The sequence below is a fragment of the Lentinula edodes genome (genome assembly GCF_021015755.1).
Source record: "Lentinula edodes strain Le(Bin) 0899 ss11 chromosome Unknown C8R40scaffold_18, whole genome shotgun sequence".
In the NCBI taxonomy this organism is placed as follows: Eukaryota; Fungi; Basidiomycota; class Agaricomycetes; order Agaricales; family Omphalotaceae; genus Lentinula; species Lentinula edodes.
The window spans coordinates 644,026-669,846 of NW_025764324.1; the positions used below are offsets into that span (position 1 = coordinate 644,026).

Here is a 25,821-nt window from a genome sequence, read left to right on the forward strand (position 1 = left end):
TGTCTCTATATTTACCTCTTGTTCTCATCGTATCTCTTCTCTTTCGTGACTCGTTTGTCCCTCACTTTCCTTGCATTGTTTGACACCCGTTCTGCACATACCCTTTTCAACATCTCATAATTCTAGGAATAATATCCTTCGTCTTTCAATCTAGAGTGTTTACACTGTACAGCCTTTTAGTATCTGCAAGACCGTAGGTGTGACATCGTGACAGTATGGTCACGTGTCATTGTACTCGTCCTCCACTGATGTACAATGCATGACTGACGCCCTATTTACCATTCGCCACTTCGCCTGTAAGCCATTGAGCTGCTCTGCAAATGCCGCAACTTATAAGTCAACTTTGTATGATAGATTTGAATACATGGCACCTCCAAAGAGCGCGAAACCTGTTCAAGGGGGAAAGGCTATTACTGCCTTCTTCAAAGCTACACCCAACAACAGCCAATCATCCCAGCCAGTACGTCTCGATACAGCCCATCAATCTCTTCATTAAAGTTGTACCTGTAGAGCTCTTCATTAGAGGTCAGCAAGAAAGGAATTTCGAATACAAGTGAGGTCTCAACTGGCCATAGCCAAGTAGTTCTCATCTATGTCATTCAGGTCAGCTCAAATCGTCCAATCCACAAGTGGTGAGTTGCATCTTTGCTCGACTCAATATATGCTAATCGTTAAGTAGTCGTCTTCGGGAGTGCGGGACGCGATCATGGTGGATGGCAGTGACGACGAACCTCCCAAGTTGAAGACGAAACAACCTCGTAAATCCGCTCTTATATCTTCGAGCGAGGACGAGACTCCACACAATGAACCCGCTCCTACAACCAAATCACCTTCGAATCGCCTAGTCAAAGCCACGGCCCGGACCTCTTTATCTGCCAAGGTGGTCATCGACTCCGGAGACGAAGCGGACCCCCGACCTGTTAAAAAACGGAAGAAACTCTCGGTACCGATTTCTGATAGTGAAGACGAAGGCGGAAAAATGCTCTCTCCACCCAAGAAGAAGGCTGCTATTGCCGGTGGTTCATCATCAAAACCCAAAGCGAGAGCATCTTTGCCTGCGAAGAAGATGAAGAGTGATGATGGGGACTACGAAATGGTTTCAGGCGATGAAGGAAAAAAACCCATTGCTCATAAAACGATAATCAAGACCAAAGTAAACACCAAAAAGGGATTTTCAAGTGACGGGGATGAGCCGGGTATGAAGACAAAGGCTAAAGCACCTGTTCAGAGAACTGTAAAGAAGAAGTTGGACAATGACAGCAATAGGTCCAAGGGTAAAGGGAAGGACAAAGCTGAACCTCAAGAACCAAAGAAGCAGAAGTGCGTGATACGTGTACTGGCTCACATCACCTTTTGATAAATTCCCCATAGTTGGGCTGCCTTAAAAGCGGTCAAAGCTCGGGGTCCCATCGCTCCTGGAAGTAAGACTGTTCCGGACGGAGAAGATAATTGCTTGTTGGGGTTATCTTTTGTTTTCACAGGAGAACTGAGCAGTTTCTCGAGAGATGAGGCTACAGACATTGCTAAGAGGTTCGGAGGGTATGTCTACACTGTTAGGATGATTTCTAGACTGCTGATGGTAACTAGGAGGGTCGTTGGCCAGCCCTCTTCGAAAACGAACTATGTTGTATTAGGAGAGGACGCCGGCCCCTCCAAACTGAAAGCCATTCAGAAACATGGTCTCAAGACCCTCGATGAGGATCAGTTTCTTGATCTGATTGCCACGCGCAAGGGCAGTGGTAAGGGACTTGACGAGAAGACGAGAAAGAAGATGGAGAAAGAACAAGATGCGATCAAAGCCGTAGCTCAGGAAATGGAGAAGAAAGAGAAAAAGGCAATGAAAGAAGCAGAATCTGGAACAGGGTCCGTCAAACTTCATCGGCACCTTGGCTCAAAACATTGATGTGTTCAATCGTAGTTCCTCGAAAGTCGTCGATCCTTCCACCCAGTTATGGACCACCCGATACGCTCCACAGTCTTTGAAAGATGTCTGTGGGAATAAAAGCGCAGTTGAAAAATTGGAGCTATGGTTGAAAGAATGGTACATCACATTTGTCTCTACTGTTCTCCTAATTCCCAACTTGTTCTTCAGGCCCCAAAGCTACAGAGCTAGTTTCAAGAAACCTGGAAAGAACGGCATGAATATGTATCGTGCTGTTCTTATTAGTGGTTCCCCAGGTATCGGCAAGACCACCAGTGCACATCTTTGCGCCAAACTTGCCGGCTACACACCAATCGAACTAAATGCCAGTGATACTAGAAGCAAGAAACTCGTCGAAGTCTGTTTTCCGCATTCATTCTGGAATGACATTCATCTCCCTCTAGAACGGCATGAACATCAATAATAAGTCTTTAGATAACTTCATTACTGGCGGTAGTGTATGTATATATTTTTTTCCTACCTTTAACGTTGACCAGATTGTTCTAGTCAGTACCCAATCCTGTGGGCACAATGATAACGGATCGGACCTGCTTGATCATGGATGAGGTTGACGGGATGTCTGCTGGTGATAGAGGTGGTGTCGGTGCTTTGAACGCCCTGATTAAAAAGTCGAAGGTGTGTTTTTAAGTATCAGATAGTTCCGAAAGTTGATAGTCCTTTCAGATTCCTATCATTTGCATCGTAAACGACAGACAAGCTCAGAAGCTCAAGCCACTCATGAGCACGACCTTCAATCTTCCTTTCTCCAAGTCAGCAATAGCCATTAGAGTAACCTGATGTCAGATACTCATCACCATCATTAATAGGCCTCAAGCTTCGATGATCCGTTCGCGAATATTATCAATCGCATATCGGTATGACATCTTACTTGATTATCTTCTTGTTGCCTTCATCATGACATGACGCAGGGAAAAGATGAAGATACCGGCCAATGTCATCGACCAACTCATAGCAGGTTCTCAATCTGATATACGACAAGTTTTGAACATATTATCAACGGTGAAGCTGCGAAGCGATTCTTTAACCTTCGACGAGGGCAAAGAATTGTAAGATGGCTTTACAAAAAGGAAAGGGTCTGAATACTCACTCATTGCAGGTCAAAAATGAACGAAAAATACACAATCATGAGCCCATTCGATCTTACATCCAAAATACTTGGGCCTTACCTCTTTTCTCATACTGCGCGAGAGACATTAGGTGACAAGATGGAGCTATATTTCCAAGATCATTCTTTTATCCCACTATTTATTCAGGTTCGTCCTCCTTGTATTAGTTCGATCTTTTGTTGATGCTTTTGCTTGTTAGGAAAACTACCTGAAAACTGAACCGGCAAAACTCCGAAATGAACAAGGACCGGAAAAGGAATTGAAAAGACTACAGTTGATGGACCAAGCAGCCTCTTCTATTTCCGATGGAGACCTAGTGGACGGATTGATACACGGGTATAGTTCAATCTCGAATTACGATTCACATGGGTTTCATGAACTCCTGTAGACCTGAACAACATTGGTCTTTGATGCCGCTGCATGCTGTATGCTCTACAATCCGACCTGCATCTTCTATTTATGGTACGGGTGCGCATTACGGGGGACCAAATTCAATGTCATTCCCACAGTGGGTCTGAATTTATATTTGGTTTAGTACTGGCTCATCTTCTTCCTAGGTGGCTCGGTCAGAACTCGAAACAAAATAAACTGAGCCGTCAACTTGGCGACGTACAGGTGCGCATGCGGCTCAAAGTGTCGGGGGACAAAAATGAGATTCGGCAATCATATATTCCCGCCTTGCATCCATTTATTGTTCGACCTCTTGTGGAAGAAGGATCGGTATGTACTCTGCAGGTCAATGGCATTCCTGTTAACAGTCCTCACTTAGAGTGCCGTCGATCACATCATTAACCGTATGGATGAGTATTATCTGTCGAAGGAAGATTGGGATACTGTTGTAGAATTGGGAGTGGGAGAACAGAAAGATGACCTAATCCTGAAGAAAATTCCAGCGGCGACCAAGACTACCTTCACTAGAAAGTGCGTGCCATTCAGAAAGTTGACGAAGGCTCTGTGCTGACTAGTACAGGTACAATTCGTCCGAACACCCCATTCCGTTCCACAAGGCGACGGACCTTGGGAAAGCTCCCAAGAAACTGGCAGCTGAACAAGTCCCTGATCTTGAGGAAGCGTTTGATGTGAGTGGATGCATTCCAATCATGAGTTTTTTTCTGAACCGTTCAATCTTCAGTTTGATGAAATGGTGGAAGATGCCTCTGATGACGAGAAGAACACCAAAGATATTGAAGACATTAGTCACGATAAACTTATCCAGACGTCGAAGAAGGCAAGGGCGACAGGGAAGTCAAAGAAGTGATTTCAATGGTCTATACATTTTCTGTTCTATGCAGTATCAATCCGACTCTTGTCTACTCTTGTAAACCATTCAGAATACAATTGCGACGCGAGTCATTTGAATATTTCCATACGGGACTCAATTACATATAGCATTTTTGGGATCTATAATTTGGTCGCCTTCCAGAAGGACGCATACCTGTACAAAAGGTAAGCAATTAACCGACGGCCGCAAGTAGAGCTTACATGTTGACTTTGTCCAGAGCGACCTCAGACCCTGTGCGGATTGCGACAGCTTCGACACGGAACTTGGAGCGTTCGAACACTTCGTTGTACCATGGATGTTTCGCTGCTGAGCGCCAAAAGACGAACCCACCGGGAGCTACAACACGAGCCAGCTGTGTGACTTCTTCGTCCACGTCTTTAGAGTTTACTGTGAACCAGTCGAGATGATCCATGATAAGAGCCCGGGTCAAGGACCAAGAGCTCAGCCCACGAAGGACGCTGCGGAAGAGAGGTCTTTGGTATTCAGAAATGAACTGTCGAGTTACTTACTTGTATATGGAATCCGTATGCAGCCTGAAAGAGTTCGCCGCACTTCCCTCGTTAGCTTTCAGGGTTTCAAACCCGGAATGTGTGAGATACAACGGACAAGATGTAGGTGTGTAATGACCCAATAAACACTTCAAGGACCGGGTAGTAAGACACAAGCGGAATTCAAGAATGGAAGAAGAGAATAGATGATTTACCAGCAGATAAAAGTAGTTCTCTGTCTTCAGCAGATACGTCGACAATAACGGATCCATCGTATCTCTCACATACTCGTATACACTCCCTGAGAATTTGTCATTGAGAAGACGTAAGATTTACAGAATGGTTATACGACTGACCCTCATCCAGCAACATTCTGCGCTGATTCATGGGTACACCCAATGCGTTCCAGCAAAACACGGGGTTCCTCATCAGCGCCACAATTACTGGGTTCAGCAACACAGGCCGCAATTTCTGCTGCCAAATCTGTACTTGCTTGTCTAGAGTTTCACATTCGCACAAGCGCTCGACATCCGTGCGGACTCCAGCTATCGTGAAGATGAATCGGGCGAGTTTGAGGGCCCAGCCACTGTAACCGTGGAGGTAGAATGGCTTCGACGGAGTAGTGAACGCATCTACATTAATTCTCCAAAACTGATACGCGCTCGAGGAAAGATGCGGAGCAATTTTGGAGTCGAGGAGGTAGCGGAAGTTAGGGTGATAGCCCTCGCCAAATAGAGTAAAGAAATCTGCATAGTCCAAACTTTGCATTGCGGCAAGTTTAAGCTCGAGGAGATGACCTTGGCTATTCAACATATTAACAACGTATTTTACTGCCGGAGATTTGACCTACCAAGGATTCATGTCGACACAATGTATCTAGAAGGGAGGATGCCTATCAATATAATGTTTATCTGGGACTCAGATATAGACCTTCTCACTGTTCGAGGGCTGGCCGCTATAGCATAATGTAGTGCATTGTCACCGGCCGATGTTATGACGAACATTGAGTCGTCCTTGGTGAGCTCGAGATGCATGACATCGACATATGGATCCTCCTACAGAGAAACATAGAATCAGCCTCCCTTTCTCGCGACTGGTAGGAAATTTTACCCATGTGAATGAATAAACGAATGTTCTAAATTCCTTATGGACCGGGTGCTCGTAATAAGGAAGTCTCCAGGGCTACGTGTGAAGTCATAAGCTCAACCATCTGTGATAGGCTTCAGGAATACACTAACCTTGTTTACCTGATAATGAAAGGAGCTTAACGGGGGAGTGATGTTCACGATTACGGCATTGGACTCGGACTGCTGTTCCATGATGGAGAAACCCAGCTCAAGCGGAGGCACGGAAGTCGAATCAATTTCCTTGGTCACATTAATCAAGGACGCAGGAGAACAGTTCCCAATGGTGTTTCCCCCTTCCACCTCGAAAACATGACAACTTTTAGAAATGTCTGCAGTGCGTGGACGTCCGAGCCAGATATAATAAGGTCTGTATAAAGGCAGGTCAACGGTGATGTCAGGATAACGTTTGGCAAGGGATTCGCACATTCTGACGATGAAAGGGAGAACAAAACGATTGCGCCCGTTGTAACTTTTGATCTAGCTCCAAATTTTGTTTACGTTCAATGTTCATTTAACGGGAGGTACCCACTGTTCCAAATCTGTATTCAAGGTATGAACGTCTTGCGGGACTGAGATGAACCTGTATTGGGGTTGTCTGTCAGCTTTCGCATTACACAACGGAAATTACTTCAAGTCAAACATTATCGAAATCAAACCAAATTTGCCAGAACCACCTCGAAATCCACCCGCACTCTTTACTCTCACCACCAATAGCCTTTTCATGTAAGGAAGCGTTCTTTCCGGCAGTATAAAAATCAACGACGCCAAGCAGGCCTTCTTGAGGGGACAAAACGTAATCAATCCGGTCCAAGAGGTTATAAAAATTGGGTATCTGAGAAGAATTCAAACGTTCGTTCACAAGCTGGGATTTATAATCGGCGCCTAAGTACTAACCATAGAAAGAGAATAACTAAGAGTGACGAAACCAACGCTTCCTTTCGGGTCGACGGAAGACGAGTTTTGCCATTCAGGAAGCACAAAGTCGGATGCGTCCTGGCAAAGAATATGCACGTTGGTCCAGCCTCTTTGTGCGAATCGCTTCCGGGCGACTTGCAGCAAGGGCTCGCAGAGGTCGATGAGGTACACGGCATCAAAGGAGGATATGGGTAAAAATTGGTCCATGAGTTCGATGTTGTGTCCGGTGCCACCGCCGATATCTACCCATACAAGACGTTTGTCAGGACAATTGGCACGGAGGGTACGCAAATGTCCCGCGGAGAGATTCAGCATGGTCTTTCGACCACGGAGGAGTCCTCGGCGAGTAGCGTCGTATACATCTGCTTGGCCTTCATAAAACTATTTGCATAACGATGAAGAGTATCAATGTATAGCATCAAATATAGAGACTCACCTTATCAAGACGCGTCTTCTGGTCTTTGGCTCCAGTCAACGGACGGACAAAACAATACCAGATGAATGTGAGCTGCGGTGTCAAGCGCGACACGACGAGCAACACCAAACATGTCACGAGCACCACTGTGCTCGCCGCCTGGTAGCTGCTAATTTGGATCGAACCAGAAGAAAAGGCAGGGAAGGTGAGCATATTGTGCTCTAACGAAAAGGCTTTGACTCAGAGGCTTTTAACAGCTCTACGCGGCGCTGGAAGCTAGTAAATTCTCATCGCTTGCCAGCCAGGGCACTTGGCAAATCGAAAATAACGACGATGATGTGGTTGGTTATCCAATCAGATCGGAGAAAATTTAGCATAGGGGAAACACATAGACCAAGACGAACCGCACGTTTGCTATAAAGATTTCGAGTTGATTTTTGCATTTTTCCAGCCCAGGTGCGCGTTTTCTACACCAGCCCTCATACTTTTTGTCATTGTACACATTTACGAACGTGCACGTGTGCGAGTAACGGTCCGACTCCATAAAAATACGAAGATTATGCTTGAAATGAAGAGATTCTAATCCTTCTAGAAACTGATTTCAAGTCGGAGACAGGAAAAGAAAAAGAGAAATTTTTGTATACTTAGCATATATCATACATTCGAGGCAATCTACAAACACAAGCACAAAGAAGCAACAGAGCTTGAATTAATCGTCGTTACCCATGTCGAACAAATAATTTGCGGCAAGGTCCTCGTTCTTGTCACACGCAAAATACGCTTCGATAGCAAGTTGCCGAGGGAATCCAAGCGCTTCCAACTATGGAGAAAGTTATCAGAACCAACACAGGTGAGACGGAAGAGTAAGTTCTCACTCGTTCAATAGCTGCCCTTTCCTCTTCAGTTACATTCACAACCTGTGCACCAGGAGGTAAATCCCCTTCCTCGCCTTCTAAGTCGCCCCCACCAAGTAGATTCATGAGCGCCTCCGGGTTAGATGCAAGGAGCTGTGCGAGACCAGGATTTTGAGCAGCGATAGATTGAACCAAAGGCTGTATGGCCTCCGGATTCGAAGCGAGGTGTTGACGGAGTTGCTGCATCTGGGGAGAGCTAGCTAGTGCGGCCAAGTCTAGTTGTTGACCTCCGCCAGCACCAGCGCCAGCCGCTGCACCAGCACTAAGACCGGCACCAGCACCGGCACCTTGCTGCTGTTGTTGCTGGGCGAGCTGCGATGATCGCGTCAAAACGATATTCTTTTAACAGGCATAAAGGATACTCACTTGGAACAGATTCTGAGGTTGATTAGATGGTGTCGCAGCTGCAGGTGCAGGCGCAGGCGCAGCAGCGGGAGTTGCCGGTGCAGTTGCAGCAGGAGTCCGAGAAGTTGCCGCAGCAGGACCAACAGCTTCTGCTTCGAGATGTGCCGGGATACCCTGCAGAAACAAAAAAGATTAGCCAAATGCAGGACTTGACCAGCGATTTTGCGCGTACGGTCATCAGGTACTCTACAGCCCGCTCAGGGTTGTTATAACTTGCTCGGAGGGCACGCATGACCTGTTCACGCTCAAAACCCATGTCCACCATACTTTGAATGGAGGTTTGCAGGGCGGAACCAGAAAGGAAAGAGCTTCCAGCAGCGTGACTTTCAGTGGGAGTGGTTGATGCAGGGACAGGTGTCGACGCGGAAGGAGACTCAGCATAGGTAGGAGGAGTAGCAGGACTTTCACCAGATGGCATGGAGGCAGCTGGAGCGACGGGAGCAACATCGGGAGCAGGAGCAGGGGTTGAAGTGATCGCAGGCATGGGTGACGGTGTGGGCTTGGGCTTCAAAAAACCAGTAAGTACACGATTTACGGATCACGCAGTAGATCGTACCTTTGAGACCATAAGAACCAAGAAGTCTTTCTCCTTGAAGCCACATGATTCAAGAGTTTTGTCGTCAGTGAGAATCTTGCCTGAATGTGAAGACATTATGAGTTGCGTTTACTGCTGATAGTGGGAGAAACCGACCGGCGTAGATGACCTTCTGGGAAGATGCTGCGAAGCCCTGATATTGTTCAATCTTTGCCTTGATGGCACCGATAGACTCTGTGGCCTCAGCGTCGATCTGAAATAAATTATATTTGGTTGTGGGAACATTACGGATGGATGAAAAGTAGCAACTAACGTTAAAAACTTTTTGCTGGGTGGTTTTTACAGTGACTTTCATGATAAAGCTAAGAAAGATGGTGAGTTAGGGAATGATAAAAAGAGGAAGATGGACGTACCGGAAGACGCGTAGGCTTGTCCTTGGTACAGCACGTGACTTGACGTCTTCTCTCCAGCACGTTCACGGCAAGTTCACTTACTCTCTGTCAACGCTGTAATAACCTCTAAATATCTTCAGCAACATGCAGAATGAGCATGGGGACGACTACATACGACGAATAGCAGCTTTTATACGGGGCAATGAGCGAAACCTTGCCGAATTGGGCTTCGTCCGCCGTCGAAACCCTCGGCGACCAGCAGAGACTAATGGCCCAGCATTCTACAACCCCTTGACATGGTTTGGCAGCGAATCGACTGGACCTCCACCAAAATCAGTTGTCATGTCCATCGATACTCACCATCTCTTCTATCTTCTTATGCGCCTCGAAGCTCTCAATTTGCCTGTGGGCACTTTAGACGTCAGAGTTGATTCTCCTTCACGGCCGCTGAGTTACATCAACTTATTTCCTGACTCGGACAAGACGGAGACGCTTTCCCTCTCTTCTTTTCGTTCCACCTTCTCTGCTGTCTCTGCTCTCTCACTCGGTGTCGGTTGGTGGGGCCGTCCGGAACCACCCAACGTTGATACAGAGCTCAAGTACATCTATAGTAGCTTTACCAAGCTTCCAGCTCTCTCTGTCACTGCTCCTACTTGCCATTTGATCTCAGAACTTGCCAATGAACCGCCGAACGAGAATGCCATCCCTATGGACTCATTCAAGAACTTGCAAAGTTTGGAATGCACAGACATCGACCCTCGATCGCTTTTGGGCTGGGACTACCTTGCTGAAAGCTTAATCAGCCTAAGGATTAAGAAGAGCGGTCTCGAGGATGTTTCAGACATATTTATCGGAGCAGTGCTCGATGATCAGGCAAGGAGAGCTGGGAGCGCGAGCAGAAAGCGAATGAGAAGGATTCCTTATGGTCCGGAGCGGCACACATCTTTCTACTCTGCTCAACTTCCTGACACCGTACAAGAGGTTGCTGATGAAGAGACATCTTCACCAACGAATTCTATTCCTCCTACAACGCCTCCCGAGCTCTCATCCCGCAAATGGGCCTCACTGCGCTTTCTCTCACTCTCTGGAAACGACCTCACCTTCTTCCCAACCGAACTCACACTATACCTCACATCTATTACTCACCTCGATCTTTCTTCTAATCTGCTGAACTCCGTCCCGGAAGGCCTAAGTGCCCTCTATAACCTCGTTTCGCTCAACCTATGTGATAATATGATCGAGTCAGTACTAGGTATCTACACGCAACTCGGTTCAGTCACATCTATCAACCTATCCCGTAACCGGCTGGAGTCTATATGCGGTTTGGAACGTCTACACGGACTCGAACGTGTTGACCTCCGACACAACGCCATCGAGGAAAGCTCCGAAATTGGTCGTCTTGCCCCTCTTCCCAACATTTCCAATGTTTGGATCGAAGGGAATCCGTTCACCGAGTATGAGGAAAGTTATCGTGTGACGTGCTTCGATTTCTTTTGGAAGGAGGGTAAAACCATATTGCTCGACGGAAGTCCGCCTGGGTTTTATGAAAAGAAAAACCTTACCGCTCCTCCGCCGGAACAGGCACACACTTCTCGTCCAGTATCAGCCGCCCACTCTCCGCCTACGATTGCGATTGGCCATACCCATCCTCACTCACACCCACATTCACAAGCAAACTCACCACCTGTAGAAGTTGCTGATGGTAGCAATCATTCACCAACAGCCGCGCCACCTCCAGCTTTGTCGAGTACATCCCCACAACTAGGGCCTGTAGGTGCGGTTGGTGTCAGCGGTAAATCACGGAAGAAGAAGGTCAAACGAATTGTGGATCTAGACGGAGATCACGTTAGTGAGGATAGTGCCTCCATCAAAGGCTCAAACCATAAACGAACCACGTCGAACGGGTCTTACGCATTCAAACACAAGCCTCAGAAGGTCAATGCACCTCAACCTGTGGACCATCCCTCTTTTGGTCAATTCATTTCACTGTTGGCTACACCGCAGAACCTTCCACCCACGACGTCGTCAACTGGTGAAACCCAACAACCCGAAGCTTCAGCTTCAACATCCACAGCGACAACGCGATCAGAATCATCCACTTCCCCCAAACCCTCTCTGCCTCCACTTAGTCGTACCGAAACTGGATTTGCTTCCGGTACCCTCTCCTCACGCACAAACCGCAGATCCCGTCATACGCGGTATCAAACCGAATTCGCTTTACCCACCGAAGGCGATTCTGCTGAGTCCAGTCCGACCTTGGGGCCCACCGATAGTAACAAATCTTCAATACCCCCGTCATCTCCAGCGGTACCCTCGTTCCGACGTTCACGCAACTCTCAGACATTTTCTTCTGCAAAATCTTCCGCGCGGAGGCAACGAGTTTCGGCGTCGGTATATGAGCCTCCTATTAGTATGGATAACGACAGTGATTCGTTTGCAGGAGGACAGACGAACACGATCGTTGACGAGGCTGAGGCGTTCAGGAGAAGAATCGAGGCTTTGAAACAGGACATGGGTGATGGGTGGTTGAAGATATTTAGTCAGACACAGATGAAAACGCCGTCACCTTCATAGCATAGATTTTTGTAGTTTCTGTGCCATTCCTCGCATCTATGTTTACTACATCGTGGATTTATTTTTTCGACTTTATCCGTCATCTCATTTCATACATGCATTCTCTCATAATACGCATCCACATATACCCCATATCTATCTCAGCATATTATCACTAACTGGAGAGATTTTTTTTGAATGTTATCCACCTGATATTCAACTAAAGACAACTTGAACCGGCCTCGAGTCTTTCATTTGACGAGCTGGAAGGTGACCGACCACTGGGAAGAAACACTTGTGCGTAATGCGATATTCAAGAGTGGCTTTGCAACCGCTTGGTTCAGTTCTTCGACAACTAAAGAACCCATATTCACTCAGTGACCGCGGCCAACATTTGCAGTAGAGAGATCGTATTCGCTTTTATATTGTGGTGCACCCCTACATGATGATACACTACAGATATACGCCTCCCATGCCCAACTCATGCCATCAAAGATATATCTGAAATAGCAAGTCAGCAAAATGCAGATCATTTCAAGGAATATCTGGCAATGAAAGCGACGAAGATACATGAGAAGTTCAGAAGTAGCGGGCTTAAGCCCGAAGGTAGCTGAGATAAATTTCTGCAGTGCACGCTCACGTCAAGACAACGCGACCGATGCGTAAAGCCAAATGCCTCAAACATCATTTGTAGGTGGAGAATTTCACAAGCTGACGAAGAGACGGAAAACTCACCATGTTCAACGATAGAAGTCGCGTACGCAAGTGCACCTAGTGACCTACTAGTCGACGTTCTCTCAGGAAGATGAGTACATAAACAAAAAATAAATTTTTTGTGATTTTTAAAGTACTTGGTTGTTTGTATCTGCTTGGCTACACACCACGTGCACAAGCGCCACTCTCCAGCCACAACTCTGAGCGTTTGAAGCCATTAACCATATACCAATCTGGTGATCATGTCAGACTCTGCACCTGTACCTTATCCCCTGTCTTCCGATATCGGTCAGCCAGTCACTAGTGCGTCGTCTGCTCCAGTAGCAGGATCTTCAACAGTTGGTGCCAATGGACCAGGGTCAGGTCAGTCTCGGCAAGCAGCTGAAGATGCTAGGAAGGACAGGACGTTGGCGGAGTTTATGTTAATGCTGGATGACTATGAGCCGCTAGTGAGCCTTCTTGGATATCAAGGAATCCCGATCATTTACTCATACGCTGGATATGCTCTAGATTCCCAATGAAGTGACGGACTATTATCTACAGAAAGTAGGATTTGAGTGCGAAGATCCGAGACTGTAAGCTGCCCGTGTTTTCGTGATTTTCTTCAACCAACCCATCGTTTTCAGAAAACGTCTTTTATCTCTCGCCGCACAAAAGTTTGTTTCAGACATCGCCGCCGACGCCTTCCAGCATGCACGGATCCGGACAAATGCCGCTGGGGGAAGGGCCCGTGCCAATCAGCCGTTGTATGGTGGTCCAGGATCTTTGAAGGATCGAACACGAACAACATTGACGATGGATGACCTCAGTGCGGCGTTGCAGGAGTATGGGATCAATGCAAGGAAACCGGACTATTATCTTTAGATTGCATTCTCATATGTATTATATTACCAAAATTCTCTTTTTAAGTGCTGAATGTAAGTATATTATCTCGAATCTTCAATTTGACACTTCGGTCAGCAGTCCAGTCAAAATGCACGAACTGCAACGTCTCAGCGACAGACATGTTTCCTTCCGGGAATCCGTCAGCTCATTTACGTAGGACATCAAGAGGAGGAAAACACTTACCAGCATCACCGACGTTGAAGGATAGCGTCTTGAAAGGCTCCGTTCCGGAGTGACCTTGTCGAGGGGGTGCACCCGGGTTGAAAAAGCTAACAAAACTTGTTCCAACCTTCCATACCAGAACCACACTTTCCTCCAAAGACAGGCTCACTAATCTCCGCCCGTCTGGTGAGAAACTACACGCCGAGATGCTCCTCTTGTGTCCTTCCAACACGTAAAGACGGATAGCAGTCTTCAGATCGTACATCACCATCGCACCCTCGCTGGTACCAACTGCAAGTCGCTGGCTGGGCATGTGAAAGTCCACAGTTGGAAAACTGTACTACCATTGAGAAGCGGCACATTCGACGTAGAGCGAGTTGCAACGCACGTTTTCACTACATAGCCCAAAATTTCGGTTGCTGTATCTAAGACCGCATCACGATCCGCCGTTGAGTTGGGATCCAAAGATTTGACCACTGCTTCCATCAGTTTAGGCAGATTCGGATAAAGAACTAGAGGTCGCTAGAAGAAAGAATAGACATTTAGGCAAACAGAAATATCGACAACCCATCGTAGTCTTGCCTTTTTGATCAAGAACGCAACAATTTGCATGACCGATTTCCTGTGCTCTGTGCTCGTGGGGTTCAATATATCGAGACCCAAAGTCGTCATAAACAAAGGTGTATTGGATGAGGCGATATGTAATATAGCTATTCTCGCCTGAGCACCGACGTTTTGTGCGTTGATACTTTCCTTCTTGGAGCTCGTGGCAAGAGAGAACAGAGAACGCAGGATCTCAAGAGCATCGATATAATGCTGCCAAACGTGAAATCCCCGTGAACATAAATCAATGGCTAAAACGCGGTGAACAGAATGTTCATCATGAAGATACATGGTGATGGATTTGGCAATGTCTATTAGTGCGCTGCTGGCTGTTCAGAAAATGCGCGCCTCAACACGTTTGGAGTCATACCTGGAAGAAAGTAGACTGTATCTGTCTGCTGCAAGGTATCCACAAAGAAACAAGGAGAGGGCAGCCAAGGCAGATTCTTTGTCAGCAGTGGGTTGTAGGCAGGGTACTGACAACCAATGAGTAAGATCATGAACTGAGTAGACGAGACTAGTTGATCTCACGTTGATGCTGCCATTCACCAACAATCGTATTGGTTTCTTCATCAGTCAATTTGATCACAGCTGCATCGAACAGCAGTCGCACAGAATGTCGAAGTTCACCTGCAAGTGGTAGATGAGCACCCAAGGTCAGATCAATTTCTACGTGTGCATTGAGCATACTGGAGCTTTCGAACCACCTCCGAGCAAGAAAAGCTAGATTTGGAGGTTTGTAGGCGTGTCCTACGGATTCTGCTAATCCCGTAGCATAGAAAGCCATGACTGTGTTAGCACTTTCCGAGAGTTCTAATGTGGAAGTTGGTTTCGCGAGTATTGATGAAGCGCAATGAATGTACCTTCGAAAACACTGAGAGCACGAATGGTTGCAACTATAGCCAAAGCCCGAGCCGCAGAAACATCACCAGAAAGGCACCAACAATGTTCAGATTGGGGATAGTGATACAAGGATATGAATCCGTCCCTGGTAAAGAGCGAAAAGGTAAGCATAGGTTATTATTTCGGCGTTCAATGACAACTTACTTAGAAAATCCCACTGATGCATTAGTTTGTTTAACGCCAAGTTGCTCAGAACATATGGTGTCAATATCCCGATTCAAACCAGGGGTCAAAAGTAAGGACAAGGCCGACTGTAGGTGTTCCCGGGCCAGCAAAATATTTCTTGTTTGGGTTTTGTTCGTACTCAGAGATTTGATAACCAAAAGAGAATCAGAAATGAAGGTATTGAGGTTCAAAGTCAGAGTGCAATCTTCGACCAGATATCAGTCTCTCCTTAAGGGTGATACAAGTCAAGAGACTGACCGACATCCGGGCTTCGATTACAGGAGGATACATTCTTCAAAACCCGATTCAAGGATATTCTACCGTTATCAAGGTCTCTGGAAAGTTTTAAAGTATGACAAGTAATAATTCGACTTGTACACGTACAATTCTGTCCAGCCACCTTGAGCAAAGAGTTCCTCGGCCTTATCCATGGACATTGACCGCCAAAATTCTCTAGTCTTGACGTCCCACAATCGTGATCTTTGGTCAGCGTATGCCAAGAGTAGATTATCCTCTCCTAGGAAAACTCGTTGCAAAGGGAATGGCGAGCCAGGAACAACATATAAACTAAAGATATTGCAAGGTCAACCCATTGAACGATAGAAGTTTGCATTCCTACAATTGGAATCCGTCTAGCGCGACGACTGCAATAGTTCCGTCTTCTGATACACAAAGAATAGCATCCCGTAATGGCGCTCCCTTGATTCTGGGAAATTGAGCCATCTGGTGAAGAGGAGTCCCGAAAATGATCCATCGTGCACATAGTTTCAATCTGCAGTAGACTATAGTTAGATATGTAAGCGTATTGCGCGAACGAAGGCTTACTCTGTGGTCCAAATGGCGATTGAACCATCATCTCCTCCACCAACCAAATACTTGACATTTGTTCTTTCATTGGTGGCTAAATGTAGACTAACGATCTTGCCATCCAATGCCAAGTCAGAGCACGCTGAACAGTCACGACTGGAGAGTTTCTCATCACATAGCTTGAGGAATGACGACTGGCGAAGATATCCGTTAGCTGAATATGCCATGAGTTTGACTGTTATGGCAAGGATCTTCTGTACTCACAAAAGCCCAAGATGATGGAATCGAGATCAAGAGGCAATATTGCGGTTAGTTTGACCGAATTTGGTGAAGTGTCTCTTGGGCGACGCCATAAAGTGTGAACAAGATTCTCTGGTGACCGCTGTGGTTTTTCATACCATGAATATCTGGTGACTTGATGATTGCAATCCACGGTCAGAAGCTCGAAAGCCGTTGCGAATTCTACGGCGTCGAACGAGGCAATTGAAAGCGCTTTGAACAATCTGGGTCTTAGAAGGCTTTCAGTCTTACATTGTAGGACATATCGAGCGTTGTCATACTCACTGTGACAAAACCGGCCCAGTGGTTGCGGAGGACGGGATTTCTTCGCCACTTGCATCAACGGCCACTGTTTTGTATAATTCGCATCTCTCCTATTCAGATTGAATAAAATGCAAAGGCTATCAATTTCCCGGAAACAAACCTCAATCATAACAGCGATCGTATTAGGATCTAACCACCGTGCACCAGAAACATCAGATAGTGGGTAGGAAAAGAGCGAGATGAAATTTCCATCTATATAGTTGAAAGCCTGCATAGGCTCCAATTTGAGATTTAACACCATTTGCAGTCGTGTGGGGACTCACAACCAGTTCATTCTCAGACCAGCCTACACCTTTCAAGTCATCACCAAACGATGAAAAGTTGTAGGCAAGCTGAGAACCTTCTGAACAAAGTTGACCGATAACAAATGCGTCGTCCAGTTGAACTCTATTCGACTTTGGGGTGGGTTCCACGTAGATGTCGTCGTCAGGAGATTTGGGCTTACTCTTGAAAGGGTTCGGAAGGGGACCCAACGCAACGAAGTTTAGGTTGAGCTGGGGTTCTTGTGGGCCTTTCGTTGGGGTTACGATAGGTAGGTTTGGTAAGATATGTAAGTTTTGTACAGCGAATCTACCATCCGAGCTTAGTGAGTAAAACACAAACGATACTGAGAGGATTTATTCAGAGGAGCAACAGGACGAATAAATCATCAACGCTTACAATCTTTCATGCAATGTAGACCGACCGCCTGTGGGAGCCCATCACAAAACCACTGTCCGATAAGTTCCAATTTAACTTCGAGTGTGCCTATGAGGTGGTTTGTACACAGCTCGAGAAGGACAACTCTACATCTATCCTTCAAATTTTCATCGGGATCACTAAGATTTGTAGAAACAGACTCGGGAGCAACCGTGCCGGAGGCTAGCAGTAGGACGTTCTGTATAATATTCGAACCGAAATAAAACCGGTACTAAAGACTTTGGACGTACCTCACCAGCAACGTACGAGCGCAAATGGGTCCAGAGCCAAACATCATGTATAGAATGGTTATGTTTGGCTCCATCAGAAGACGAGAGATTCGTATCGGCGATTTGGACATTGGCCAAGTTCTTCCCGTCTCGGTTAGAGAGAATAGCGAGACTCCTGCGAACTATAAATGAGCTGAGTTATTGGACAAAGGCGCGCATAACTCACCCAGATTCTTGTAGCACCGCACTCAAATCATTATTATGCAACAGCTCTATACCAGTGACACGATGTCTTTGTCCGATTCGAGGCGGGACCATGTGGCAAACGAGCTCAAACTCTCTGGATACTCGAGTCTGAGAAGGGCCCTTGGGAGATGGGGGGGCCGAAATAGATAAAGGAGAAAGAGCGGGAGACGCAGTGGCAGATAGCATTGACTTTGGAGGCTCTTTCCGTTTCCTTGTAGATAGTTTCGATTCAGCTGAGGCTGGCGTCTTGCCATCCTTTTCTCGATGACTGTCCAAGCTCGCCTTTTCTCTAGGACCACGACCTTTAAGCAGATCCTTCAGTTTTTCCGGTTCATCATCAAAATCAACGTAGTTCTTCGGGGCTTCGACTTGTTCGCTGGTGATTCCGGAGACCACTCTGGACCTTTGAGTAACTGAAAATGGTGAGATGTGCGAGCTATGTGATCCAGATGGGGAATTTGAACGCGAGGCAGTCGCAGATGTTCGCGACGGTGCTGTTGAGCTCAACCGCGGAGATGAGGATTTTGTGTGACTGCTTCGCTTTTCCTGAACTTCCGAGCTACGTAGGAGGAGAGCGGATCCATCCGCGAGACCGACTATAGCTCCTGCGGCAATTTCGTTATCATCTCGAGACAAGGGCCACGACGCCAGTACGGTAGAGGGTGGGAATGGAGCATCGCGAAGCTTTGTTAGGTCGAGAAATGTAAAAGGCACCTGGAAATCATGGAGATTCATGGCGCGTAACTCAGCCTGCTATCTCATGAGCGCCAAGAGCAATACATACTCGCTTAACGTGCGCTTATAGCACGTGACGTAACAGCCTGTCTTTCCGCCGTTCACACTTTCTTCAACCTGTTCCCCCCTGCTCATTTGTCTGCGACATTCTTCTCACCTTTTAGTCGCTCTTTTACATCTCGCTATTAACTTTAGAAAATGGGTGCGAACCTTTCCAAGGCGCTAGGTGAGAGGTTGCCTTTTACACCTTGCTTTGCTGCATCTAATCAACGAACCCTCTCTGAACCTTTTTTTGGTCTTTTACTTTGTATCCCTTCGTCTGGCATGTACCAGGAAAGATCTTTGGGAACAAGGAGATGCGGCTGCTCATGCTAGGGCTCGATGCAGCTGGCAAGACGAGTGAGTGGTTCAATGCATTTAATTCGTTCAAGTTTTCTTTCAGCGTTAACATCATTTCCCTTTGCAGCAATCCTCTACAAGCTTAAACTCAACCAATCTGTAACAACCATCCCAACAGGTCCGCTCACCTTACGCTCTCATGCCGTTCAAAATTCGTTCAATTACTAACGACTGTTTCTACAGTTGGTTTCAATGTGGAAACTGTAACATACCGAAACGTCAAGTTCAACGTCTGGGATGTCGGAGGACAAGACAAGATTCGACCGCTTTGGAGGCATTATTATACTGGAACGCAAGGCTTGGTGTTTGTCATTGACAGCCAGGACCGGGACAGAATCGACGAAGCCAAGCAGGAGCTGCATAGGATATTGGGCGACCGAGAAATGAAAGAGTGCTTATTATTAGTATTTGCGAACAAACAGGATCTTCCTGGAGGTAGATCACAGTTGAATTCCTTTTCGATCTCAATTGAAACACTTGTTAACAGCAATGTCCCCGGCGGAGGTAACGGAGAAGTTGGGACTACACAAGATGCGTGACAGGTCGTGGTATGTGCATCCTAGGCAAGTCTTCTATCCCGAGGTTGTATATCCTTGTACTGATACATTTGTTTAACAGCTGTGCCACAACCGGAGAGGGTCTATTCGAAGGTTTACAATGGTTATCACAAACTGTGAAGAAGCAGAAGTCATGATTTGCATAATTGCTGCGTCTTTCACCTTGGCAGTTCTTATTTTCTGCCGCTGTCTTCACCCTCCCGGAAATCGTCTCGTATACTAGAGCTCCAATGAGCATTTGATACCCACTAATAGTCACCATCCTAGTGCTCGCCAGAGCATGTCACCCTCCCTTATGGCCATGCATGATACTGCCACGTCGAATGGACTTCTTTTCACATTGTTCTCATGCCCTTGTCTCTTCATTTTCACATTGTTTTTTATATCTTTCTTGCTACCTGCATACCGTCTATCTACTTGTCACGAACGTTCGTTTTCATCGGTGGTTGGTTTTTATCGTATACTTCAATGGATGCAGATTTCATGCGATAAATATCCAGGACTAGGTTAGTCATTGTCAAGCCTCAATTGAAGACCTGCCTAGCAGCCCAAGAGCCATTTGCCTCTTCATCAAATTTCGCTGTTGGGAGCTATGCCGGAGGTGACCGGTGACCTGGGGGTGACACCCGTCAAATTCCGGAAGATATCAATTGGTGCCCGTTGATGTCTGTTTGTACCATTTAAGCGCTGGAATTGCCGCACCTGCCGATTGATGCCGTGCGTCCTTCAAAGTTGCCAACGAGAGAGAGAGAGAGAGAGTTGATTTAACCGCCGCAGGCCACCATTTCGGAGCCAAGAGCGGGGAAAACTATGTACCAAGTACCAGTAATGCCAAGTATCGTATAGTAGTGAATGTATGTATTGTGGATACTGTCTTAGTTAGATGTTGCATCGTAACGGTTTTATCAAAAGGTGTGTGTAAGTAGGTGGATGCGATGATCAAAGAGTTTGGACAACAGATGTGGGTGGCTGAAAAGGTGAGTATGAAATTATATAGGTATGAAAGTAGGTAACATAGAATCATAGAAGGAAAGAAAGGGAAAACGAGTTCAACCCAAATTGCATTCCAAAAATTATCTACGTTTGATCATATGTTCTGTAGTGTCAGTATCACCTCGCATGGGAATCAAATTATTACTTGGTCTCGAGCGCATCGTAAATTGCCTGATGGGATGAAAGGACGATTCATCTTCTCTAACTTCGCCTTGCGATCCTCCAGCAGAAACTCCATCAAAAACTCGATCGTAGCACCGACCAACGGGACCTGCACTCTGCTTGTCTGCTTCACATCCTCTATGCCAATACGACCTAGTCCTGAGTGAGATGGAGAGTCTGAGTTCAGAGAAAGTGGCTCGGCTCGTTTACCGGTTGGAATAGCCTGCCCGCCTCCTTGAGGACTGCTAGTGGAGGGACACCTTCTTCACAATATACTGCACCCCCAACAAATACGGATCGATCTGTGCGGGGTGTTGCGGTTTCAGGGATTTGATGAGGTGTCGGATGTCGATGAGGATTTGCGCGGTCTTGTATCCTACGATCGACGCAAGATTGGCCAAATTTCGTCCCCTTGAATTCATTATCTCACTACTGTCTTTTGTCTTCCATTACTGCAGCTGGGAAATAATTACAGCGCGTTCGAAATAATGGTATTTGTGAAATTTCTACGAGTGAATCAACATGTCATACTTTGGTCGTTGTGATGTTGAGGTGCCAAGCGCTAAAGAAACAGAAATCTAATCTAGTCTAGACTTTAGGCATAGAAATGTCGTGCTAAGCTCATCATTCCGTTGTATTGAGCTTCTTCAAAAAATCTATTAGTATGGCGTGTGGTGCCCTTTCTTTCCTCCTTAATGTTGTCTGCAGCCCGCTCTCCATTATTACGTAGGACTTTTACCACCAACCATGTCGATGGCTTCACAGGCGCTGTCGGAAATACGCCTCTAGTGAGTCCACCAAACATTCGCTCATGGGGTTCTCACCGAAGCCCAAGTAGATCTACTTGAAAGGCCTTTCTGAGAAGACAGGTGCTCATATATACGGCAAAGCCGAGTTTCAAAATCCAGGCGGTAGTGTGAAAGACCGGGCTGCTCTCGGAGTGATTCTTGACGCAGAGAAGCGAGGGCTGTAAGCAGGTTCCATGTCGTGCTCGAAGCTGTCTATTTAATGGATGTACAGCCTGAAGCCAGGCGGCACTGTTGTTGAGGGCACCGCTGGAAACACTGGGATCGGTTTGGCCCACGTCTGTCGAGCACGGGGATACAGATGCGTGATTTTCATGCCCAACACCCAGGCAAGTTACAGTGATCCTCCTTATTCAAGGCTCAATTAATCCCATAGATCTACATAGAGCCAAGAGAAGATCGATCTTCTCCGCATGCTTGGCGCAGACGTATATCCTGTCCCTGCCGTGGCGTACGAAAATCCAGCCAACTACAACCACCAAGCACGCGACTTTGCTAAGGATATACCTAATGCTATATGGACAGACCAATTCGACAACACCGCGAACGCAAATGCTCACTATGAATCTACCGGCCCAGAAATCTGGGAGCAGACCAAAGGCCAGGTGGATGGATTCATCTGCGCCACAGGCACTGGCGGAACATTGGCTGGTGTCGGCAAGTTTCTACACGAAAAGAGTCAAGCAAAGACTCAAATATGGCTGGCTGATCCCCCGGGCAGTGTGTTAACTAGTACGTCTCTGGAATCTCGACTTACAAGTTGTTGGACCAAAATTGACTTCAGTACCAAAGGTTATGTCGCGAGTGGTGGCAAGTTGGTGGAAAGATCTGGGAGTTCCATAACGGAAGGTTCGCTTTGTTCTAACGTCGGATAATACCCTGGTGTTTTGATAGACGTCCTGGGACAGGGATTGGACAGGGGCGTATAACGAACAATCTTGGAACGTTTATCAACCAGCTCTCTGGTGCTTTCACGATTGACGATACCAAGTCGATCGAGATGGTTTATCATCTGCTCGATACGGAAGGCTTATACCTGGGCGCTAGCTCAGCATTGAACGTCGTCGCCGCCGCCGAACTTGCCGTCAAGTTGGGTAAAGGTAACGCATATTGACTCGTTCTGATGGAGCTGCAAGGTAACTGATGCCGAGGCAGGTTCCAGAGTTGTCACGATTCTGTGCGACGGTGCACATAGATACCAAAGCCGTTTATTTTCCAAACAGTGGCTCAAAGCGAAGAGGCTGGAGGACGCTATACCGCCTCACTTGAAGAAGTATGCGGTGCTGGATTAGACAGTGCTATGCTTTGTACATACAACGTTACCGTAGACGTTCGTATAGATAAATCTTTTCAATGAACATATACACATAATACGGCTTATCTAATGGGTGAACCGATTTGGGCAGCGCGGCCATCTGCTCTCAGTTCCTCCCCTTACCTATGACCGCGTCTTCACTGTCTCCGCCCGACGTCCAGTCAGAGGAAACTCAGAAAAATTCGCTTGCAGGAACAGCTGTGCATAAACCTGCAACGGAAGCTTCTACGAACCAAGTCGACTCTCAGCCGGTTCTTGATCAGCTCACTGCAACTGAACGACCAGAGTCCAGTGGCGAAGAAGCCTCTACTACCCCTCTAGAGGCTGACAATACACCCTCAGAGCAGCCGCGAAGCTCTTCGCCAGTTCCATCCGCCAAGTTTGCTGCAAAAGACGTGTCGTCGGCTCCTGAAGTCAAATCCACAGAAAAACCTGTGGAGAAGGCCGAGGACGGTTCATCTTCGCCTACAACTCCCAACGGTTCTCATAGACGCAAAGCCCAAATGTCTTCAACGTCAGAGACCGTTGCGCCGCCAGAAAGCCCGAAAACTAAATCGGCGCGGCCGAAACCTCCGTTTTTATCTAGACTTCTCCGGGTACTCATACCATGCATTCCTTCTTCACCTCACTCTCAGCCTATCGAAATTGACGAGCCCAAAACGGCTCCTGTGACGACTTTGGAAAAACCGAAGCCTTTGAAGGAGGTTCCCGAAGTTACTTCTGCTTCAGAACCTTCTCCGAGTAAGGCGACGCCAAACGCTTCCACTTCCGAGCCAAACATTCCTCTTCCATTAAGCATCACGCCCCCTGTAGCTATCACTCCGACTATTCAAGATGGAGATGTCATACTTCCTCCGACACCTACCAATCAACTTTTGCCTCAGGCAGAAACTGAGGGTATGACATCTGGGGCTGTCGTACCTCCTGGATCTAGCGGTACTGTAGACAGCAAGCGCTCTTCGCATTACTCCACATCGCGGACAAATGGCGCTGCTGATGGCGAGGACTCTGATGGCACCAGCAGCTTCACTGACGACGATGAATTGGAGGACGTCCATAACTTGGACGATTTTGAAGATGAGGAAGACAGATTAATATCTAATGGTGGCGCGGGTATACCCGTTGGTCCAGTATGTGTTCTGTTTATTCCTTACAAAGTACACGCTTTTTACGTCGCATTATTCAGGATGGTATTCCAAGGCCGTTATTACCTCCTATTGCCCCTCAACATGCAGGGCGAAAGTGTCTTGTGCTTGACCTTGATGAAACACTCGTCCACAGTAGTTTTAAGGTATTCTTCAGGCGGTTACAAAGCTTATGAATGACTGACCCTGGAGAGCACAGTCAATACCACAGGCCGACTATGTTGTACCCGTGGAGATTGAATACACATGGCATAACGTTTATGTGATCAAACGTCCTGGTGTGGACAATTTTCTGAAGAAGATGGGTGAATTATACGAGATTGTGGTGTTTACAGCTAGTCTTAGCAAAGTACGTTACCAGTCTCCAGAAGCATGGGCATCTTACCCATCTTGAGTTAGTATGCTGATCCAGTCCTCGATCGTCTCGACGTCGGCCATACGATAACACACAGGCTATTCAGGGAGAGCTGTTACAACCATAAAGGGAATTATGTGAAGGTATTCTTACATCGTACTGGACTGCATGACAAGTCCTCATTTCTCTATAGGATCTCTCCCAACTAGGTCGTCCGATAGCGGATACCATTATCCTCGACAACTCGCCTGCGTCGTACATTTTCCACCCAAACAACGCAGTCCCAGTCTCGTCTTGGTTCAACGATCCACACGACACAGAGCTGACCGATTTGGTACCCTTTCTCGGGGATCTCGGCGAAGTTGATGATGTAAGAGGTGTGTTGGATGGTGCTCGATAAAATCCAGGACAAGAGAACGACCAAATTACGCTTATGGCTCTCTCTTGTTGGTGACCCGTGTGTCGCCCCTTCCCGCCATTCTGGCGTGTTCATTTCCTAACGATTTGACTCGCATTATACTTACATTCGTGCCGCCTTTATACCCTTTGCAAATAATTTCGCCCTCGCATCATCATCATTCTTGTTCGGTCCCTTCTCGGCATAAATATCCTGCGCATATTCATCTGAGAGTTTTCCTTGTCATCGATTCGAATGCGCGCGAAGTTTTTACACGCTCTTTTCAAGTATACATACTTCGGTATTGCTTTCTTATACCACTTAATTCTGTCCGTAGCGGATTTTACATTCAGCATGACGAAGAAGGAAGCACAGGTGATACGGACGATGGACTTGATCTCTTTCACCTATTAGCTACCTATCAAGTACATTTCACGAACTGGGATGAAAAGCAATGACGAGCTGAACACGATTTCTCGTATATGATGGTAACCAAAGTAGCATTTACATCGGTTGTTCCTTTGAGAATTCGTCCGTGCACTGCTCATGATATCTACCTGGGGGCATCCTTCGAAATTCTATGATTGACATGGATCTTGCTCTGGTCCAGCTAGTACTTCCTATGTGTGTAGGCTTTTGACCTATACATCATGTGAGTATTTCCATTATCGATGCCTAGGATTTTATTAAAGCATCCTCACTGTGCAGCGGAAGATCAAAATCAGAATTGGAAAAGCTGTGAGGGACTTTATGAAAGTTACAGTTACGCTTCTACTAGCTTGGGACCGAGGCATGAATCTACTTCTATAGTGTACGCTCAGAGCTGTGGTCATTGAGCAGCTGCCGCTGTTGCGGAGATAAGTCTAGCTAAGTAGAGAAACTTGGAA

At 46.7% G+C, this 25,821-nt stretch overlaps 9 protein-coding genes across 9 annotated transcripts; 6 read left to right on the forward strand and 3 right to left on the reverse strand.

Moving 5' to 3' along the window:
- The first annotated feature begins 214 nt into the window (after positions 1-214).
- On the forward strand, positions 215-4,493 carry C8R40DRAFT_227999 (purine nucleotide binding protein). The gene is made up of 20 exons (XM_046234404.1): positions 215-296; positions 355-460; positions 511-603; positions 680-1,320; positions 1,372-1,539; positions 1,588-1,863; positions 1,919-2,041; positions 2,093-2,279; positions 2,326-2,379; positions 2,429-2,557; positions 2,606-2,691; positions 2,749-2,796; positions 2,851-2,988; positions 3,039-3,195; positions 3,248-3,384; positions 3,437-3,556; positions 3,606-3,768; positions 3,818-3,969; positions 4,019-4,127; positions 4,181-4,493. The coding sequence occupies exons 2-20, from the start codon at positions 365-367 to the stop codon at positions 4,304-4,306; spliced, it is 3,003 nt and encodes a 1,000-aa protein (XP_046086347.1). The 5' UTR covers positions 215-296; positions 355-364; the 3' UTR covers positions 4,307-4,493.
- Positions 4,388-7,884, reverse strand: C8R40DRAFT_1105600 (uncharacterized protein). The gene is made up of 14 exons (XM_046228128.1): positions 7,297-7,884; positions 6,840-7,241; positions 6,586-6,777; positions 6,475-6,525; positions 6,370-6,422; positions 6,057-6,312; positions 5,929-6,000; positions 5,757-5,873; positions 5,669-5,694; positions 5,175-5,620; positions 5,034-5,119; positions 4,840-4,967; positions 4,531-4,788; positions 4,388-4,483 (listed from the first exon to the last, which is right to left on the reverse strand). Exons 1-14 carry the CDS (start codon positions 7,486-7,488, stop codon positions 4,450-4,452), a joined length of 2,313 nt encoding a protein of 770 aa, XP_046086348.1. The 5' UTR covers positions 7,489-7,884; the 3' UTR covers positions 4,388-4,449.
- A 100-nt stretch (positions 7,885-7,984) lies between these two features.
- C8R40DRAFT_1045933 (uncharacterized protein) lies at positions 7,985-9,484 on the reverse strand (the record flags this gene model as incomplete). The annotated part of the gene is made up of 7 exons (XM_046224343.1): positions 7,985-8,095; positions 8,151-8,501; positions 8,556-8,708; positions 8,767-9,099; positions 9,160-9,230; positions 9,286-9,382; positions 9,443-9,484. 7 exons carry the CDS (start codon positions 9,482-9,484, stop codon positions 7,985-7,987), a joined length of 1,158 nt encoding a protein of 385 aa, XP_046086349.1.
- A 181-nt stretch (positions 9,485-9,665) lies between these two features.
- C8R40DRAFT_1045870 (uncharacterized protein) lies at positions 9,666-12,095 on the forward strand (the record flags this gene model as incomplete). Its single annotated transcript, XM_046224341.1, has 2 exons — positions 9,666-11,493; positions 11,752-12,095. 2 exons carry the CDS (start codon positions 9,666-9,668, stop codon positions 12,093-12,095), a joined length of 2,172 nt encoding a protein of 723 aa, XP_046086350.1.
- Positions 12,096-12,878: 783 nt separating this feature from the next.
- C8R40DRAFT_1105609 (transcription initiation factor TFIID 23-30kDa subunit-domain-containing protein) lies at positions 12,879-13,717 on the forward strand. The gene is made up of 3 exons (XM_046228129.1): positions 12,879-13,237; positions 13,299-13,363; positions 13,415-13,717. The coding sequence occupies exons 1-3, from the start codon at positions 13,031-13,033 to the stop codon at positions 13,650-13,652; spliced, it is 510 nt and encodes a 169-aa protein (XP_046086351.1). The 5' UTR covers positions 12,879-13,030; the 3' UTR covers positions 13,653-13,717.
- On the reverse strand, positions 13,693-18,805 carry C8R40DRAFT_1045641 (uncharacterized protein; the record flags this gene model as incomplete). The annotated part of the gene is made up of 20 exons (XM_046224324.1): positions 13,693-13,799; positions 13,857-14,170; positions 14,224-14,357; positions 14,403-14,760; positions 14,809-14,914; positions 14,970-15,068; positions 15,129-15,251; positions 15,302-15,426; positions 15,486-15,711; positions 15,765-15,841; positions 15,891-16,073; positions 16,126-16,278; positions 16,332-16,527; positions 16,578-16,822; positions 16,878-16,963; positions 17,017-17,124; positions 17,180-17,523; positions 17,571-17,793; positions 17,846-17,999; positions 18,051-18,805. The coding sequence occupies 20 exons, from the start codon at positions 18,803-18,805 to the stop codon at positions 13,693-13,695; spliced, it is 4,116 nt and encodes a 1,371-aa protein (XP_046086352.1).
- A 68-nt stretch (positions 18,806-18,873) lies between these two features.
- Positions 18,874-19,982, forward strand: C8R40DRAFT_227480 (ARF/SAR). Its single transcript, XM_046234401.1, has 6 exons — positions 18,874-19,031; positions 19,139-19,204; positions 19,272-19,322; positions 19,388-19,639; positions 19,692-19,767; positions 19,823-19,982. Exons 1-6 carry the CDS (start codon positions 19,004-19,006, stop codon positions 19,896-19,898), a joined length of 549 nt encoding a protein of 182 aa, XP_046086353.1. The 5' UTR covers positions 18,874-19,003; the 3' UTR covers positions 19,899-19,982.
- A 1,507-nt stretch (positions 19,983-21,489) lies between these two features.
- C8R40DRAFT_227484 (tryptophan synthase beta subunit-like PLP-dependent enzyme) lies at positions 21,490-23,102 on the forward strand. The gene is made up of 7 exons (XM_046234402.1): positions 21,490-21,704; positions 21,755-21,885; positions 21,937-22,051; positions 22,109-22,454; positions 22,515-22,571; positions 22,631-22,822; positions 22,878-23,102. Exons 1-7 carry the CDS (start codon positions 21,612-21,614, stop codon positions 23,012-23,014), a joined length of 1,071 nt encoding a protein of 356 aa, XP_046086354.1. The 5' UTR covers positions 21,490-21,611; the 3' UTR covers positions 23,015-23,102.
- Positions 23,103-23,540: 438 nt separating this feature from the next.
- C8R40DRAFT_1045880 (HAD-like domain-containing protein) lies at positions 23,541-24,937 on the forward strand (the record flags this gene model as incomplete). The annotated part of the gene is made up of 5 exons (XM_046224342.1): positions 23,541-24,167; positions 24,224-24,328; positions 24,382-24,531; positions 24,582-24,680; positions 24,731-24,937. 5 exons carry the CDS (start codon positions 23,541-23,543, stop codon positions 24,935-24,937), a joined length of 1,188 nt encoding a protein of 395 aa, XP_046086355.1.
- Between the last annotated feature and the right edge of the window lie 884 nt (positions 24,938-25,821).

Bases quoted from the DNA above. Each gene is read 5' to 3' on its own strand.
- C8R40DRAFT_1105609 (XM_046228129.1), top strand. From the start codon at position 13,031: ATGTCAGACTCTGCACCTGTACCTTATCCCCTGTCTTCCGATATCGGT. The intron at 13,238-13,298 runs GTGAGCCTTCTT...GATATGCTCTAG, and splicing joins TGGATGACTATGAGCCGCTA to ATTCCCAATGAAGTGACGGA. The intron at 13,364-13,414 runs GTAAGCTGCCCG...CATCGTTTTCAG, and splicing joins GAGTGCGAAGATCCGAGACT to AAAACGTCTTTTATCTCTCG.
- C8R40DRAFT_1105600 (XM_046228128.1), bottom strand. From the start codon at position 7,488: ATGCTCACCTTCCCTGCCTTTTCTTCTGGTTCGATCCAAATTAGCAGC. The intron at 5,621-5,668 runs GTAGGTCAAATC...TATGTTGAATAG, and splicing joins TGTGTCGACATGAATCCTTG to CCAAGGTCATCTCCTCGAGC. The intron at 4,789-4,839 runs GTAAGTAACTCG...TCTCTTCCGCAG, and splicing joins CATACGGATTCCATATACAA to CGTCCTTCGTGGGCTGAGCT.
- C8R40DRAFT_227484 (XM_046234402.1), top strand. From the start codon at position 21,612: ATGTTGTCTGCAGCCCGCTCTCCATTATTACGTAGGACTTTTACCACC. The intron at 21,705-21,754 runs GTGAGTCCACCA...AAGCCCAAGTAG, and splicing joins CTGTCGGAAATACGCCTCTA to ATCTACTTGAAAGGCCTTTC. The intron at 22,052-22,108 runs GCAAGTTACAGT...AGATCTACATAG, and splicing joins TTTTCATGCCCAACACCCAG to AGCCAAGAGAAGATCGATCT.
- C8R40DRAFT_227999 (XM_046234404.1), top strand. From the start codon at position 365: ATGGCACCTCCAAAGAGCGCGAAACCTGTTCAAGGGGGAAAGGCTATT. The intron at 1,321-1,371 runs GTGCGTGATACG...AATTCCCCATAG, and splicing joins CAAGAACCAAAGAAGCAGAA to TTGGGCTGCCTTAAAAGCGG. The intron at 2,989-3,038 runs GTAAGATGGCTT...CACTCATTGCAG, and splicing joins TTCGACGAGGGCAAAGAATT to GTCAAAAATGAACGAAAAAT.
- C8R40DRAFT_227480 (XM_046234401.1), top strand. From the start codon at position 19,004: ATGGGTGCGAACCTTTCCAAGGCGCTAG. The intron at 19,032-19,138 runs GTGAGAGGTTGC...GGCATGTACCAG, and splicing joins GAACCTTTCCAAGGCGCTAG to GAAAGATCTTTGGGAACAAG. The intron at 19,768-19,822 runs GCAAGTCTTCTA...TTTGTTTAACAG, and splicing joins TCGTGGTATGTGCATCCTAG to CTGTGCCACAACCGGAGAGG.